The 16,168-nt window shown below is 41.2% G+C and overlaps 1 protein-coding gene across 1 annotated transcript in view; it reads left to right on the top strand.

Moving 5' to 3' along the window:
* The first annotated feature begins 13,537 nt into the window (after positions 1-13,537).
* Positions 13,538-16,168, top strand: part of LRP1B (LDL receptor related protein 1B) — a 739,603-nt gene continuing 736,972 nt past the window's right edge. The window contains exon 1 of the mRNA XM_061354354.1: positions 13,538-13,803. Coding sequence (XP_061210338.1) covers positions 13,722-13,803 — 82 coding nt within the window. The 5' untranslated portion in view covers positions 13,538-13,721. The remainder of the gene's footprint in view (positions 13,804-16,168) is intronic.

The following is a 16,168-nucleotide window of genomic DNA, read 5'->3' as shown; positions in this document are numbered from 1 at the left end:
ATTAGGGACTGTAATGATAGGACAAGGGGTAATGGGTTAAAACTTAAATAGGGGAAGTTTAGATTGGATATAAGGAGGAAGTTCTTTACTTTTAGGGTGGTGAGGCACTGGAATGAGTTGCCCAGGGAAGCTGCGAGTGCTCGATCCTTGTCGGTGTTCCAGGCCAGGTTGGACAGAGCCTTGGGTGTCGTGGTTTAGTGTGAGGTGTCCCTGCCCGTGGCAGGAGGGTTAGAACTAGATGACCTTAAGGTCCTTTCCAACCCTAAATATTCTATGATTTTATGATTTTATAAATTACACCCATCACAAGAGTTCTATATATCAAACAAAAAAGATTCATACTTTCAATTATCCAGAGTAAAATGCAGTAGTAAACTCAAAGACTTTTTTACATTATTGCTTAAATGTTCAGCTAGGTATAAAAAGGATGCATAAATAAATTATGAATTGTTGATTACTTAGAAAGCTTATTTGAAATTTGTACTGTGCTGCTGACAGTGAGTGTCTTGAATTGGCCTAATTAATGTACAAAATATAAATTGATACACGCTGTATCAAACCCCTGACAGTGAGATATTGGTTTGGAGCAGTGTGCAAAGTACTGAGGTGATTCCGTCTACATGAAAATAAAGCCATTACATAATCTGTTGCAAGAAATCTGCGAGGTTTCTATCCCGGAACCATGAGGGAGAAAATAAGTCAAAATTCATCTCTTAAATGTCGCCTGGACTTGAAGAATGCACACAAAAAATGTGACCTCAATTTCCTCGTTTTGAGTATTTTAGTATAGCATAAAATTATGTTTAACTAGTTCCCCATACCCTGCCTTCATTTCTACCAAACATTGTGTTTGTACAGAGGCATGCTCACACCTCTTCATATGTACACTTATTCCACAACGTCTTTTTAGGTGCCTGGAACTGGTATAGCATGTGGCAGAGCATGGGTTTAATGGTTCAACTTCAAAATCTTACCTATTCTTCATGCACTCTGCATTAACTCACTTAAAAAAGGGAGCTACTATCCTTATTCAGCCCTTTTCTTCAGGTTGTCTCATGTTTTCTTCACTCTGTTCTGGTGTTCTTGCTCCAGTACTGGCATTTATACGCTCCTGGCAAGCTCACAAATCATCTTTCTACAACCCAGCAGAATGAGCATTATCTTCAACAGTGGAGGGCAAGGCAGGCAGGCAAGCAAGCAAGCAGGAAAACAAGCAAGAAAGAGCATGGCTCTTCTTGCACTTCTTTCTGCAGTCCATGGATGGGTGAGGTGCTAGTAAAAGTTAATACACCAGGGAGCGGGATGTGAAGGTGATATCTGAATCTCTGCTTTACAACTCTGATGTTTGGTTAGAAAATCATGGTTAGTCACTTCCCTTAGGAAAACCCAGTCCCCTCCGAGGAAACTGCCATGCACTGGAAGTCTATATGAATACTGGCTTCTGATACCTTCCTAAGGATATTTGGTAAAGTGGAAAAGGTGTTTCAGCATTGCATGGAAATGCCACAGGAACACATTATCACAATCCTTTTTCTACAGCTATTTTACAGACCCATGCAGACACTGAAATCAGCTGCTCTTTAAAAAACCCCAGAAAAATGGAGAATATTTGATCTTGTGATCCACGATGTTCACTAATTCTTCTCCTGGAGAACTGGTAAACAAGTGGGGCAACCAAAGGCAATGCCTGAGAAATTTAGCACAAAACCAGCAACAGGTGTAAGAGCAGGAGCCTGCCCCATAGGTATTGTCCTGTTCACATTCCCCCTTGAATGACTTTATCACTGGCAGTCTGGCTCCACCTGTGCTACAGCCTCACTGAGTTGTGTATTTCCTATCAGTGCTCCACAAAATTTGGAAAGCAATTATACCTCTGTTTTGAATTGCCATAATTAAGATGCTTTTTGCATCTGATGTCTTTCTGCGTACCGAACACAGATCACATTTCCTGGATCATCCCCCTGCTTCTTCCTGTGCCATCCCCCACCCACCTCTGCTTGTGCTGGCTGCCTTCTGCACCTGTGCAGGGAAGGGCAACATATGCTCCATAATCGGGAGCATCTCCCATCCAAAATCTGGGATGGATGGATGGATGGCAAGCAGCAGTATGACAGGCAACAGACAGAACGCATCTCATGCGTAGGACCTAAGGGTAGGGAAGACACTGGATGCCAAAACCTCTGAGATCTGGGCATGCTCCTAGCAGGTCTTGATGCTGGGCCAGACTTGCTGACCCAGCTTCTTTGCTGCTCCATGAACTCACTCCCCCAGAAAAAAATGTGATGGGGCTGCATCTTTAGGAAACTCAGACAAGCATGAAGCTGGGGGTTTCACCTTGTGCTGCCACCTCCTTGGAGAGGAGCACACGCTTCTTCCTGAGGCAGTAATAAGGAATGCAGGTCCCAGGAAGTGGGATCACAGTGCTGAATGCCAGGACTGACATCCTGCGGCCCTGGGAAGGAAGCCAGTGTGTCTCTTGAATCTGAATTTAAGGCTTTAGGCTGCCAGTATTTTGCTAAATCTCATTCTCTATGCACCGGACCAGATCTTGCACTTTGAATGTATCACTCAAGATGCTGACAACAAGGTTCAGAAAGCTGAATCTACAGGGTAAAACTCTGCCTGGTATGCAAAGTCTGAGCTCAGGCAGCAGGCTGGGCTTTAAAGGAAGGAAATCTCATATTTATTCATGATTTAATTAAGCTCGGGCTTTTCAGCCCCTTTTGAACATACATAAAACCAAATATATAGACAAGGCTATCATTCCTCATACCCGCCCTGTGCTTCTGAACAAAACATAGTAGTTCCAAATATTCTAGGTAGTGAGATTTAATCCACTGCTGGGGTCAGACCCTTCTTTTCCCATATAGGGATTTACACAGTTTTTACTACAGGTTTGAATCCTGAACACCAAACACAGGAAAAACTAAAATGTGAACAACTGAATGTTGTTCAAGTTTTATTTGAACACAAACTTTCCCAGGCTTTGGGTTTTATTCATTAAAATAAAGCACACAAAATAACTCTTACCTACTATTATTATTCATGAAGATTTGCTCAGGAAAACAAATATACTTGGTCATTCAAAACAAATCAGTTCAAAGAAAGGGAATATTTTGGCAGCCATGGCAGCCCAGAAGAGGATAAAACCAAATATCATTGCTGCTGGTAGTTTGCAGTTGACTGCTATATGGACTGTTGGTGATGTGTGATGTTACCTTTAAACAGCAATTGCTTAATCACTTCTGTTCCCCTGGGCTGAGACTAAAAATGACATCTCCAGACCACTTTGTCTACAAGCAGGTAGCAAAAATTTGATCACATCCTTTACGGCTGCAAAGGAGATGGAGCTGTATGAAGTATCAGCAACATATTTCTTGGAGGAACTAAATGCTGAGTAGAAGCAAGAGTGTGTTGATCATGATATCTAAGTGGTGTAATATCACCAAGTGACCTGCTGTGAAACATATCATCTCCAACAGAACAGTGATTTGCTTGATTAACACTGTATATTCGGAAAGCTTGATTAACACTGTATATTCTTTTCTGGCTTACTTTTTTTTTTTGTTGCAGTTAACTTTTGCGACTCACGTAACCATTTTACATAAAAGGCATAGATTATTCTAAAGGATATATGTACTTGTATGTAAGCATTTCAAGAGTGGGTATTTCTGAAATTGTTTAAATTGTATTGACCTTGCTGTTGGTTTGTGATGGCTGACAGCTCTATTGTGAACTTCTACCAAGGGAAGCGGAATTAAATAGAAATGGACTTGCTAGGCAGACAGTGTGACATTGTCTCATCAAGATCTGAACCATAGCCTCCTTGCAACTCTTTACAAAGGACAACCATACCTCTACATGTAGCCTCTTCCAGCATACCTGAATCTCACTTTAATACAGAAAAAACCCTATTATTAATGTTAGAAGTATCGACTCTTGCAGAAAAGCATTTATTTCAGTATACTGAAGATATTTCCCCAAACTGTGATGTAACTGTTTGTAGATCAGCAGCACTGTGCAAGTGAGAAACTGGACCTAATAGATAGTGCAAATACTTAAACCTCCAGCACACAGAGTAATAGACTGGCTTCACAGATTTCAATGGGAATTTTACTATTGACTTCCATAGGGCCACGATCTCACCCATATCTGCATAGATGATTAATAGCTCTCCTGCCTTTCAATATCCTCTCTGGCTAACAATAAATTATCTCTGCCAGTGATTACTTTTAAGATGTAGCTCATAAAAATGCTTGTGAAAAGCAAATAGTTTTGCCTTTGGGACATGCTATATTAAAGTAAGTGTTGGATATTTCTGAAATCTTCCCCAGATGGATTGCCATAGGGCACTACAAGACCTTCCTGCCTTCATTTTAAATAATCCCAACCACTTGTCCTACAGTGTTATCCTTGTAGATTTTTTTTTTCAGGAAAAAGAAATGAAGCTTTCTATCAAAATGCACTTACTATGAACATTTATTAAATGGTTTTGACTCCTTCCTTGTTTATGAGTTTACAGAGATACTTCTGTTCACTTTGAGAAAAGACAAATACAGTCCCCGGAATCTGGGGGGTTTGGGTGGTTTTTGTTTTGTATGGGGCTTTTTGTTTGTTTGTTTGGGGGTTTTTTGTTTGTTTTCTTTTTTTGGGTGGTGGTGGGAGTTGGTTTGTTTTGGTTGTTTTGGTTTTGGTTTTTTTGCACATACATATACCCTGAAGAAATGGTGCTCAGTACAAGTTGATGGGGGGAATCTGTGATTGCAATTTTATTTTCATTACCTGAAAGTATAGGCCAAATGCCAGCTTCAGGATGTACACCACTAGAAAGAAAAAGCCTTACTGATAAAGAAATATGTCAGTTCTGATTTTGAAAGTTGCAGGACCCCTCCATTCAATAATCATCCTGTGGGTCACTGGCTATCTAACACCTCTTTTGGTCAGATAAGTCATTCCCATTACTGCCTCTCCTTCCCTTTTTACAATAAAAAAATTATTTCAATAAGCTTTTAAGATTAGATGGAAAAGGTTTCCACCAGGACCAGTACTGCCAAATGGTCCAGCTTTCAGCAAGTTAATTTCTTGGGTTACCCTTTCTATCTTTTCTCACTCCCTGTACCATTTGCTCAGTCTTCTTCAGTCTATCTCCTGCATTCTTATTTAGAGGAAGGGCCCTGGGTTACTGGCTTACACAAGGCATGCATTAAGATAGACAAAGTGTAAACCACAAAGTGGATATCTTCTTGGCTTGCATGTGATATTGCAGAAATATTCAGACTCCTTGGGGACTCCAGCAGTGACTTCATATTTCTCCTCTGAGAAAATAATAATAACTTGCTGCTACTCTTTGTTTCTTATCTGTTAGTTATCTGTCCATGAAAGAATTTTCTCTCTCATCCTGCTGCAATTTTCTTTTAAAACTTTTTTTGACAGGAATCCTTGAAAGACATTTGTACACAGAGATGTTGAACTGTGTCCCTCTTGCATGGAGAAGAGCAGCTGAGCTCTATTTTTCTATGTGTGGGGAGAGCAGCTGTCATGCTGTCATCAAGGAAAAAGGGCTGGAGAACCACAGGTCCATATTCATATCCTTGTGATGAACCCCCAAAGTGAAGTCTCAGTATCTCAGGCCAGGTCCCTCACAGCCATAGACATCACATATGTTTTGATATCATCTGCCCTCTTTTGCTGCAGTTCCAGTATTGAACAGAAATTTTAAGGCCCTTAAAGTTATTTTGCACATGTAACTGGTATTGGATATCACCTAATATTGAGTATCCTTTTATTTCAGTATGAGTGCACAGCCTGCTGCTGCTTTCCCTTTAGATAGGCATGTAGCACACAGCCATGAAAGAGTTTCTTAGGTTATTGAAGTGAGTACCCATATGAACCAGGATCACTGGAACAAGGGATTGGTTTATCATAAAGGCCTTTAATCTCTCTATTCTTGTTCTTTTCCTCCACTGCTTATATGCTCCTCCCAGGGAAAGAACAAGGCAGAATTTGTACTGCCCAGAGGAGGAGATGAGAGAGGGAGAGGGAAAAAGGAGCAATTCAGCATTTTGAATTAGAATCACATTGTTCAAGAGGAATCTATCTAAAGCCCAGTAAAACTATTATCAATGAAGACATATCTAGCAAATTGCTTAAGGAAACATCTTCCACCTCTACTCAGCGTACGCTGCAGAGCTTGGAAAGCGAAACAGGCTTCTCAGTGTCCCACTAGATCAGCTATACCCAAGTTAGCAAAAGTCCTCCCTGAGTGGAAAGGCCAACAGCAGGTGAGCTGGACTTCAGACTGAGGAGGGGCAAAGTCATTCTATGGGAAGAGTCATTCTGCAGTGTTAAGACAGGTATTAAATTTAATGTACCCATGCTATCTTTATTAAATTCGAATTCGAATTAGATTTTTTTTATACCTTGTTTTACACAGCATCATGCACTGTGTTTTCTCATTTCTAGCTCTTCTCCTCCATGTAGCAACTTCAGACTTTCATTGCTATTCCATCTCCTGACATGAAAAGGGAAATGCTGTGATTCCCTAACGGCATTAGCTGAATCAGCCTGGGGAAATTAACCCCTTGGGAGTTTTCTGTTCCGTTGTGAAGCACACAGTAACATGTTTGACACTGACTGCACCTCTTGAACTATTTTCTCATATCATGGTTGATTTTTTTTCCCCAGTAGTTTCCTTTGACCCTTCTACCACCTTCCTTCTTCATGATCCATAAGGGTATTTATGCAGACATAAGATGCTCCAGAGATACGCAGGAATTCGACAAGGAGGTATTTGACACCCCCAAGGTCATACCCACGAAGTCTCATCAGCTCCAAAGCACAATGTTTAACATCAACCAGCAGATAAAAGGACAATATATTTTAATGTCCTGCCAAAGGTAAGTGGAAGGCAGTTATAAAAAGAGACATTAATCTAACTTTAAAATTTCTACTTTTAAAGTATGCACCATAATTAACTCAGAGATTTTTTTTTTTTTGTCTGATAAAATTCATGAATTTGTGTCAATTCTTTTATTTTGGGAACCACATAATTTCAAGTTATATTATCCTTTTGCAGTTTCTATTCCTATAAACCTTGAATTTGGTTTCTTGGAAAAGCAGCTATTTCGCTTTTTAAAATACTTGTATCTATGAGGGAAGACAATGTACCAATTTAACCCTACTAAACACACATAGCTTTCAAAAAATAAAATATAATGTCAATAGTGATTGGCACTAGAATTATGTCAACGACTGTAGTTTTCCTTTGTGAGCTGTATCTTGACTGGGGGAAGCTGTTTGTTTTTAAGGTTTTAGGCTCCTTTTCCTCAAGATTGAAAGTTTTGTTTTTTTTTTACTTTATGCCTAGTTTAAAACAATTATTTGAGCAGTAGCCTATGGGGGGCACTCAAGTACTGCAAACAGAACCTTTTCCTCTCGAACTAGTCGGATTTTGCTGCGACGGAATGGGGCAGACCCTGGGGCACATTTTCACATTACCTTTTATGCAGAGAACAAAAGTGGGTAAAATAAACTAAACCTTTTTTGTCGCAGCCTTACTATTCCCCGATGAAAGACAAAGTGATATTAAAAGGTGAATTTAAATGACATTCAGAACCTGATTATGCTAAAAGCATGAAAGCATTACACAGACAGTGGAGCTTGTCTGCAGTTTTTAAATCCTAAACAAGGTACCTTGTCCATTATGTTTCAATGGTAGACAAAATTATTATTTGCCTGCTGAGTTTTTGGGATTATTTTAAATTTAATGACATTCACATGTTCTGATTTTGTAGAGCAAAACATTTATTCAAATTATTTCAATTCCCTCCCACCCCCCCCCACCCCCCCCCCAAAGGAAAATGTTGCCTACTGTTGTAGTCATGGCTGTTTGCCACAGCAGTCATTGGGACTGCTATTGTAAAGCCTTTATCCGATGGCAAAAGCCTTATACCAGGTGTTCCCTTATTTGATCTGGTTTTTATGATTAATCAGATTTAACTGAAAACCAGAATGAAAATCCTGCTATAGCACCTGGCTGCCATAACACAATAATTTGCTTTGAAGTGGGGGGAAGGCTCATTTAATCTTTAAAGTGCTGTTGTGCAGAACCATAAGTTTTCTTTCCAACAGATTTTGGAGGAAAAGACAGTAAAATTGAATATAATAGCTGTTGGCAGGATAATTTTCCAAACATCTCAAACTGGTAAATACTACTAATTTCTCCTAAAGGAAATGTTAAAAGAAGTTTGAATAGTAAACAGGAGCTCTCATGCCTGGCCAGCAGCACTGATGCCGCTGCAATGCAACAGGGCTGGGACAGAGATTGGTATGATGCACTGGTAGCTGTAGGGCTAAACCCCATCTAAGTACTAAAATTCAGCTTCTCTGGAGAACAAAAGGTTGTTCCAGAAGAAAACCATCCATACAAACTTCTATAATGCATGTTTCCAACATTTATCAAGAATGGTAAATTTTGTAAGTTTATAATACTGATGGATCAAGCAATGTAGAGGTATCTTTGGGATGGAAAGGAAGCACTTCCCTTGGGAAAAGCATCTATAATGTCGAGACAGATCTCACTAGGTTTATCCTGATGCCATATTTAGTAGAAAAAAAAAAAAGAAAAAAAAAAGAAAAAAAAAAGAGGTAGATGAATCTGTATGCTTTACTTCACAATACTTGAATAATGAAATTGAAAATTTCATAAATTAGTTGCATTGGAATCTAAAATGCATGAATGTTATAATCTATGGAATTAACAAAAAGTTATTACTGGTAGGACTGGTTACTTCTGCTGGCCCTTGGTAGTACTGTAGAGGTACTCAGGTGTCCAAATCCCAACCATTTCAGTAATTGGACCTTCAGGACTAATGATGTAGAACAAATTTGTATTTACCTTTAAGGATGCGCTCACAGGTATTTGTATGATGAACTCAAGGTGTCCACTGTCTTGGAAAATCACTTTTTATTAAACAAAGGTAATTTTTTTTTTATGGTACCTGCAGTTACAGAGCATATTTATTTTGGGGTAAACTGGATGAACAAGTACTTCAAACTGGTTAATATGTCACATGGTCTGGAGACAAACTTTACCATGGGAGGTTGAAATAGATTTAAACAGATATTTTTCTCTCTTTTTTCTACTTTTTCTTAGCATCGGCCATAAACATTATGTTTTTTTGGACAAAGAATTTCTACTTCACTTACTGGAAATAAATTTAATCTGTTCCTGAACACTAGTGCAGCACCTCTGAGTACACAAGGATGCCAGGTAAGGAAGTTGCCCTGTTTTATATAAGCAACTTAATTTTTTGGGTAATAAAATGATTTGAAAGTTTCTTTGGAAAGGGATTTTTTTTTAAACTTTTTCTTCAGAATTGTCCTTTAAGCAGACTTCAAAAGGTGATGAGATCTTTTCTGTTGTAATAACTTTTATGAGCCTATTTTTATGAGAAACAAACCTTGCAATCAGCATTAAGATCTCCCATTTATGTCTTTGCTAAAGCATATCCAGTTAACTGTGAAATGTCACTTCTCCCAAGCAGATGTCTAGATACCAGACGCCGGTGTTCAGCTGCCTTGTCTTTAACAGACTCACATCAGTTCATTGCATTTCACTTGATCTGGCATACGGTCCACTACCATCTCTCAAGCATTTGAAAGCAAAATGATAGAATGGAATTTCTTTACAACAGTCGGAAGATGGAGATTAGGAACAGATCAAGATGATGCTTTCCAGGTTTAGGACTTCGGGTTTTTCTTGTTCCATTTATTGCTGCACTTGTGCGGCACGTCTTCCCATAGATTCATTTTCATGTGTTTTCTAATTCCTTCCAATTCATATATTAAAACCATGCCAAAACATCTCAAATGCCAGGCAACAGTTTCCACCCATGGCACTTGGTATGCAAATATACACATTACAGCTCACACAGGAAGAACTTTTCCAGCAGCTGTTGAAGATGTACATTTAGAAAGCCTTTAATAATGAAGCCACTGTTGCACTGCAGTAATGAAAAATTCCTTTAGGGACGTTTTCTCCAGTAGGGACAGGTTGTAATGCAAAACCCTGAATTCTGGTAGGATGGGTTGTTTTTTTTTTCTAATCTTTGTTTTTTTTCCCTTCTTGCTCCTTGCGAATACTTTATTATTTCTGCTCCTGTGTCAGCTGCTGCCTGGCAACTTTTCTCTGTCTGATGGGACAGGGCAGGGCACTCTGACTGCCTTCAGACAGGCTGCCAGCACCATCCCCTAGCAACTCGGCTAGGTGCCCGCGATGCTCTCCAAACGACTGCACATATCGCCAGCAACATCCATACCTACCAGGTCGCATCTTCAGCATCAGAATCCTTGATGCCATCATCCCTACCTGCCCATGCACCTTCTCAAAGGGCATGGCTGATATACAGTAAATAAGTAATGGCATAACTCAGTTTTCAGTGAGGCAATGGAAGTAGTTTCATACTGACTAAAGTCAGAATTACCTTTGGCTGATAATTAACATTCCTGTGTTGTGCTACATCAGCAAGCACAAATGATTGGTTCTACTTTGTTTAATTTATCTCAATAAGAGTTTTCATAATATTCTATAGCTTGATGAATTCATTTATTTAACCTGTCAGTGTTAATAATTCTGATTAGGAGGAAGAAGTTATAAAGCACTGTAGGAGCAACAGATCTCTAACATCAGTTTTAACTTTGATTTTTCTGTGCAGCATGTTCTTCACTCTAGTCTCCTATATAATTAACTTTTTTGGCTGTAGTAAGGAAAAGACATTTCTACAGGCTCAATTCCTTTCTGTCTCTCTCCTCTCTATTTGTTCTCAGCTCAACTCCCCGGTGTTTCTGGTTAATTTTTTTTCAAATGGAAGTGGCTGGAGACTTCAATAAATATTTGAAAACTGATCTAGTTCCCAATTTGTGTATCTGCCACTAGTCCTGCATTAGTCTCTGTGTTCACCTATCATGCAGAAATCTAAATGAAGTTGTGTGCAGACAAACAACAGCAGGAGGCTGGAATCACAGAAACTGTATACAGCTAAAATCGCCATTTTCTGTATGTTTTCCTCAGGTCTGAGGTACAGAAAGAGGTCTGAGGTACAGAAAGAGCATGTTATACAGCAGGTGATTTCTTTAAGTGTTTGAATTATATGCATACATACTGGCTTGAATTTTCCCTCTGGTCCCTTCAGCAAATGTTTTTAGGTTTATTCATAGAAGATACACATTAAAACTTTCATACAGGTCTCCATGCTGCTTTATTTTATTTTGAGGTGTGAAGGAAATATGAGAATGCCAGTTATACTCCTATGTATTTTTATTGTACTGTTGAAGTCGTTCCATCCCATCATATAGAGATGTCCTACCATCCCATCACTTGATAGTGAGTAATGTTTAATGGAAATGAAGCTGAGAGTGATTTATCAAAGGTCAACTTTTATTTGTTCAACAGCCTGTATTTTAAAACCAGGCTTCTAGGATAATTATTGCCTCACAGCACTATCTTAAAGCAAGCTACACTTTTAGGCAGCAATTTGACAAATGAATACTTACAGGTAATTGCATTTTTAGTCATAATTCTGACTGTATAGTCTGTATTGACACTTTCTGTCCCGTAAACAAGGAGGCCATTGACTTTTATTATGAATATTATTTCAATATTTTAATAAGTGTATGTGCATATGTGATATGCAGTATTGAAACCAAGATCAGTTAATCCTTCAAAGACTCTCATAAATGTTAATGTTTAAAATGGGCAGTAAATTGCACCGTATCATTAAAGGCAATTATTCAAGAAGAATAGAAGGACTGTTGTTAAATAAGTATGGAATGAGAAAAGGGAGCAAATTAGAAATAAAGCATCAGATGGTCGAAAAGAAGTATTTTAGTTGAGGTGCCTTTGTGAAAAGGCAGCATGCCAATTGAGAGAGAATGTTTGGGGGAAAAGCATAACCACCTGTAACGTTGCAGACCTTGCGGCTTTTGTAGAAGATGCAAGAAGTCAAGATGAAAGAAGGCTATTCCATATCCCAGGAATACAAGGACGGCATGTTCACCTGAAAATATGTGTTTCTTTATACCATGTGACAGGACTAACATGTGGGAAATATCACTGATTTGAGCTGGAGTTCCTCCCAGCTTGGTATTCCCCGGTTTTCCCTCCGACATATCTCATTTGGCTCTAATACCTACACACTTTCATACCTGAAATGTAAAAGGTTGCTCAAATAAAATTGTAATTAATATGTAAGAGCCACATAGGTGGCTCTGGTGGTTTACAGAAGGAAGCAAAGCGATCTCATCAGTATATGCAGTGGAATAACATTTCAGTGTGACACCTGCATGACTTCATTTTGGTTATGAAAGGAACTGATTTCCACGACCATGGTCACTGCCAGATTTTTTCACCTGAATTCAGACTTGCTCATCTCTGTATCAGCAAAAGTTTTCTACACTGGGATCTATAATTCTGCTCAGTTACAGCTGCATAAATACTAATTTAGTGTAGGGGAATTACATAGCCTTTAAAGAGAGTAGATAAATGCAGAATTGGATCCAACTGGATTTTAATCCTCAGCTGTAAACTGTATGCAGTAATAAAGGTAACAGCAACCCCTTGAGTTCCACCAGGCCCTGGGACCAGGAATGGACTATTGAGTTCTTGGGAAAGTGTATCCTGGGGTCCTTCCCCTTTTTCAGCAGAAATAATTAAATATTTCATATTTCTCCTAGGTTGTGTGTTACTCTGCCCTTCAACACTGCCTGGTCTTTCTGCCCCAGAAGCCTCTTGGCTATACTGCTTCATATAAAAGGTATTTAGGTTTTGTGTTGGGGAATATAAACATGAAGTTAGAAGGACTGAGGCTTTACCCTTGAAAGTAAAGGTCTCAGCAGCTGATTTTAGCACCTTGCTGTCTTTGGAGGAAACCCGTATCTGAAGATGATGTAAAAAGCTTTATCACCTTTCATCTGTTAGAGGGCCTAGTTTAAAAAAAAAAGCCATTTATGTGAAAATGTGATAAGCAAACCCTTTCTGTGTTCTGTGACACATGCAAGGTAATACTCTTACATAAAATTAAACTTACAATTCGGCAGCACGAAGCAGGGACCAAACATGAGGTGTGAGCTCGTGGCCTGCGTAGAAGTACCTCAGGAAGCACCGTTAACTGAAGCCAAGCGTTCCTCAGCTGCTCTGGATGACAACTTTGTGTTTACAGACATCTGCAGCGGTCTCACGGCACTTTAATGAACTCACGGCAGTTTAATGAAGCACGAGGGTTTGTGGAGGTGCTTTTTAGAGCTATTTCAATTTCTGCTGACTCACCGCCGTGCCGCCCGCACCTCCGGGCCGTTTGTCGTTGGGGATTTAGAAAAATTACCTCAAAACCCGCTAAAAGACAACCCCACCGACGCGGGACAGACGGGACCAGCACGCGGCCACGGCTCCCGCGCGCGCACACTGGCTTCGCGCCTGGCGCTCCGCGGGCGCGGTACGGGGGGGCGGGCCGGCGGCGGAGGTGGGTGGGGCGCGGGGCGGTGCGGGGCGGAGCGCGGCGCTGCGGGCCGCCGGCGCCCCGCGCTGCCCGCTCGCTGCGAGAGGCGAGCCCAGCCGCACTCCGCGCTGAAAAGTGACGGCGCAGCGGCGGCTCCCGCAGAGGCTCCGCGCCTGCGGCCGGTCGAAGGGCGGGCAGGTTTGCTCTTGCCGCGTCGCGGTCGCCGCGATGTCCGCTCTCCTCTTGGCCCTGGCGATGCTCTGGGGATTACCGCCCGTCGCCGAGGCGCTTGCAGCGGGAGCCCGCGGAGGTAAGGCGCGTCCGTGGTGAGGCGCGCAGCAGGGCGCCGGAGCTCACCTTTGCGCGCTGCCCACTGAACTTTCCGCCGCTGTCGGCTTCTCCCCGGGAAGTTTTTATCCCGCGGCTCTTTGCGCGCCTCCCTGCCCCTTCGCGCTGCTCGGCCGCGGAGCGCTGCGTGCAAACTTCGGTGCCGGCAGCACCGAGCTAGGCTGCGGCTCCCGGTGGAACAAGGACGGGGCTAGCCCCAAAGCGGCGACAGGTGAACAGGGACAGTTTTTTGGCAGAGGGGTGTGCCTCACGGTGATCGGCTTGAAGGCACAGGCGCCTACATAGCGCTTCACTGCGAGGAGTTAATTAGCTGCGAGGTCCGGCCCGTCCGTGGGGTCCCCGTTGCTAGCGGGAGCGGTGCCAGCTCCCGCGGCTGGGTACCGAGGGCACGGCCGGCGCCCGCAGCCCTCCCGAGCGCGGAGAAAGTTCCTTCTTTTTTAACCTGCGAAGTTGCCGCGAGCTTGATAGCTGGGCTTGTATTTAGGCAGCAGGTCCCTGCCGGGCTCGGGGACAGCGGTAGGGAAGAAAGAGCTCAGGAGCCCTTAGCCCAGGTGCGGGAAATTTCCGAAGTTGCAGCTTGTTGGGTTTTTTTTGTTTTTTTTTTTTTTTTTTTTTTTAATTCTTTTCTTGGAAGTCGTCTGTGAGCAGAGGGTAGCTAATGGTCCTCCTGCCGGGCTTAGTCTCAGGGTTTCTTGTCGCATTTTGTGCGCTTCCCAGTCCTTCCCCTTTTTCCTTGGAAGTGTTTAAATCGAAGATTTTCTAAGTACAGACTAAGCTCTGCTTCTGCTCTGCTCAGGTGCAGGCACGGCAGCGTGCCGCTCTGGCTCAGGCTTTTCTACCGCTGTAGAAAACGCTGCTAACCAGAAAATAGTCTGTCGACTTGTTTGCAGCCCTTCAGCTTTAAAACTGCCTGGTCTCATGAATGAGACTGCTCTGAATATTGTTATACCCAGTCTGCGAGGATTTAGCTAGGTTTAAGTAGAAATGAAACTCTGTAAAGCATTGATTTCTCACCTTTACACATCCAACTCCTTTCCGTCACGTACACACTACCTCCTAAATTGTTTACTAACTGCCTACAACTCGTTTGGGCGAGTGCGGATGCCTCTAGGTAGTCAGTCAGTCTTGGGTATAGATCTTTGCTTCAGTCGAACTACCAAACCTCTCTGGTCCCTTTCCCACCTAGCTGTCAAAATTACATAAGAGATCCATACTTAAAAAATGGGAAATAACTGCTTAGCAAAGAGAAGTATAGCTGCAGCATCACAAACTTGCGTGTTTAAAACGCTACATCCTAAGGTACAAGGATATTGCAAAGAAATGAGGGTAGTATTTCATATAATAGCAACTGAACAACCAGATAAGAAAGGGGCTTAGAAGGTCTTTCAGTTTTATGAAGGGTACATATGCTTTTACTTTAGTACATGAAGATTCGTGTTTGTGCTAGTGCTTGTTTGATGGAAAATATTTCAAGAACTTTCCACAGTGTTCACAAAATAGTCAGATTACATTACAGCAGCTGTAGCATGCGTCTGATCTTATGAATAAAAATCAAACTTTCAAACGATTAGTGGAAATGTTCTGGAAACTGATTTGTCACTCAGTTTTTCTTGACGGGAATAAGCAGGTGCCAATTATTCACAAATACTAATTTCTGGTATTTAAATTTTGCTTCATTTTCCCTTTGTTTTGTTTTCATTGTTACCTTGCTCTGATGTAGTGTTTCACAAAAAAAAAAAAAGCTGTCAGCTTACATTAAAATCAATCCCATCTTAAAAGGTGACATCCTTGTAAATCATACCAGACCAAAAAGTGGGATAAATCAAATTTACTTAGAATCAACTAACTCATCATATCATAATGTCATGTCTTATCAAAACTGAGTGGAGTACAAATTAGGATTTAAAAGTCATTTTGTTTAAAAAATGTCAAGTGGTTTCAACCTGAAAGGGATTCAGGATGAGGCACCCAGCAAGAGAATTACATTTGGACATCAGATAAACTTTATGATACACTTCAAAAATTATTGACCATACCAAGCTGATTTTCCTGTACAGGAGGAAATTCTGAGTCACTGGAGCATGCTCAGCTTAATGTATGTGAAAGGCAGTGAAATTTGGACTGCACTGTGGCTCACCACTGGTAATAAGAGAATTGGGAAAATGTCATGGGTTGTGTTAATAGCAGTGTTGTGGTAGCCATGGTAATATAAAATATTAGTGAGGTGCTGTAGGGAGAGGTAACACCTTCTATTAGACCAGTGGATAACATCAGGGAGAAAAAAAAAGAAAGGTTGGGGAAATACAGAGAGAATCTTCCAGTCTCTC

Source organism: Neopsephotus bourkii, unplaced genomic scaffold, assembly GCF_033783945.1.
Source record: "Neopsephotus bourkii isolate Nb327-2 ecotype Australia unplaced genomic scaffold, CSIRO-AGI_Nbou_v1 NB_730, whole genome shotgun sequence".
Taxonomy (NCBI): Eukaryota; Metazoa; Chordata; class Aves; order Psittaciformes; family Psittacidae; genus Neopsephotus; species Neopsephotus bourkii.
The sequence above is the reverse complement of the archived record's forward strand: the minus strand, read 5'-3'. Positions and strand labels throughout refer to the sequence as shown.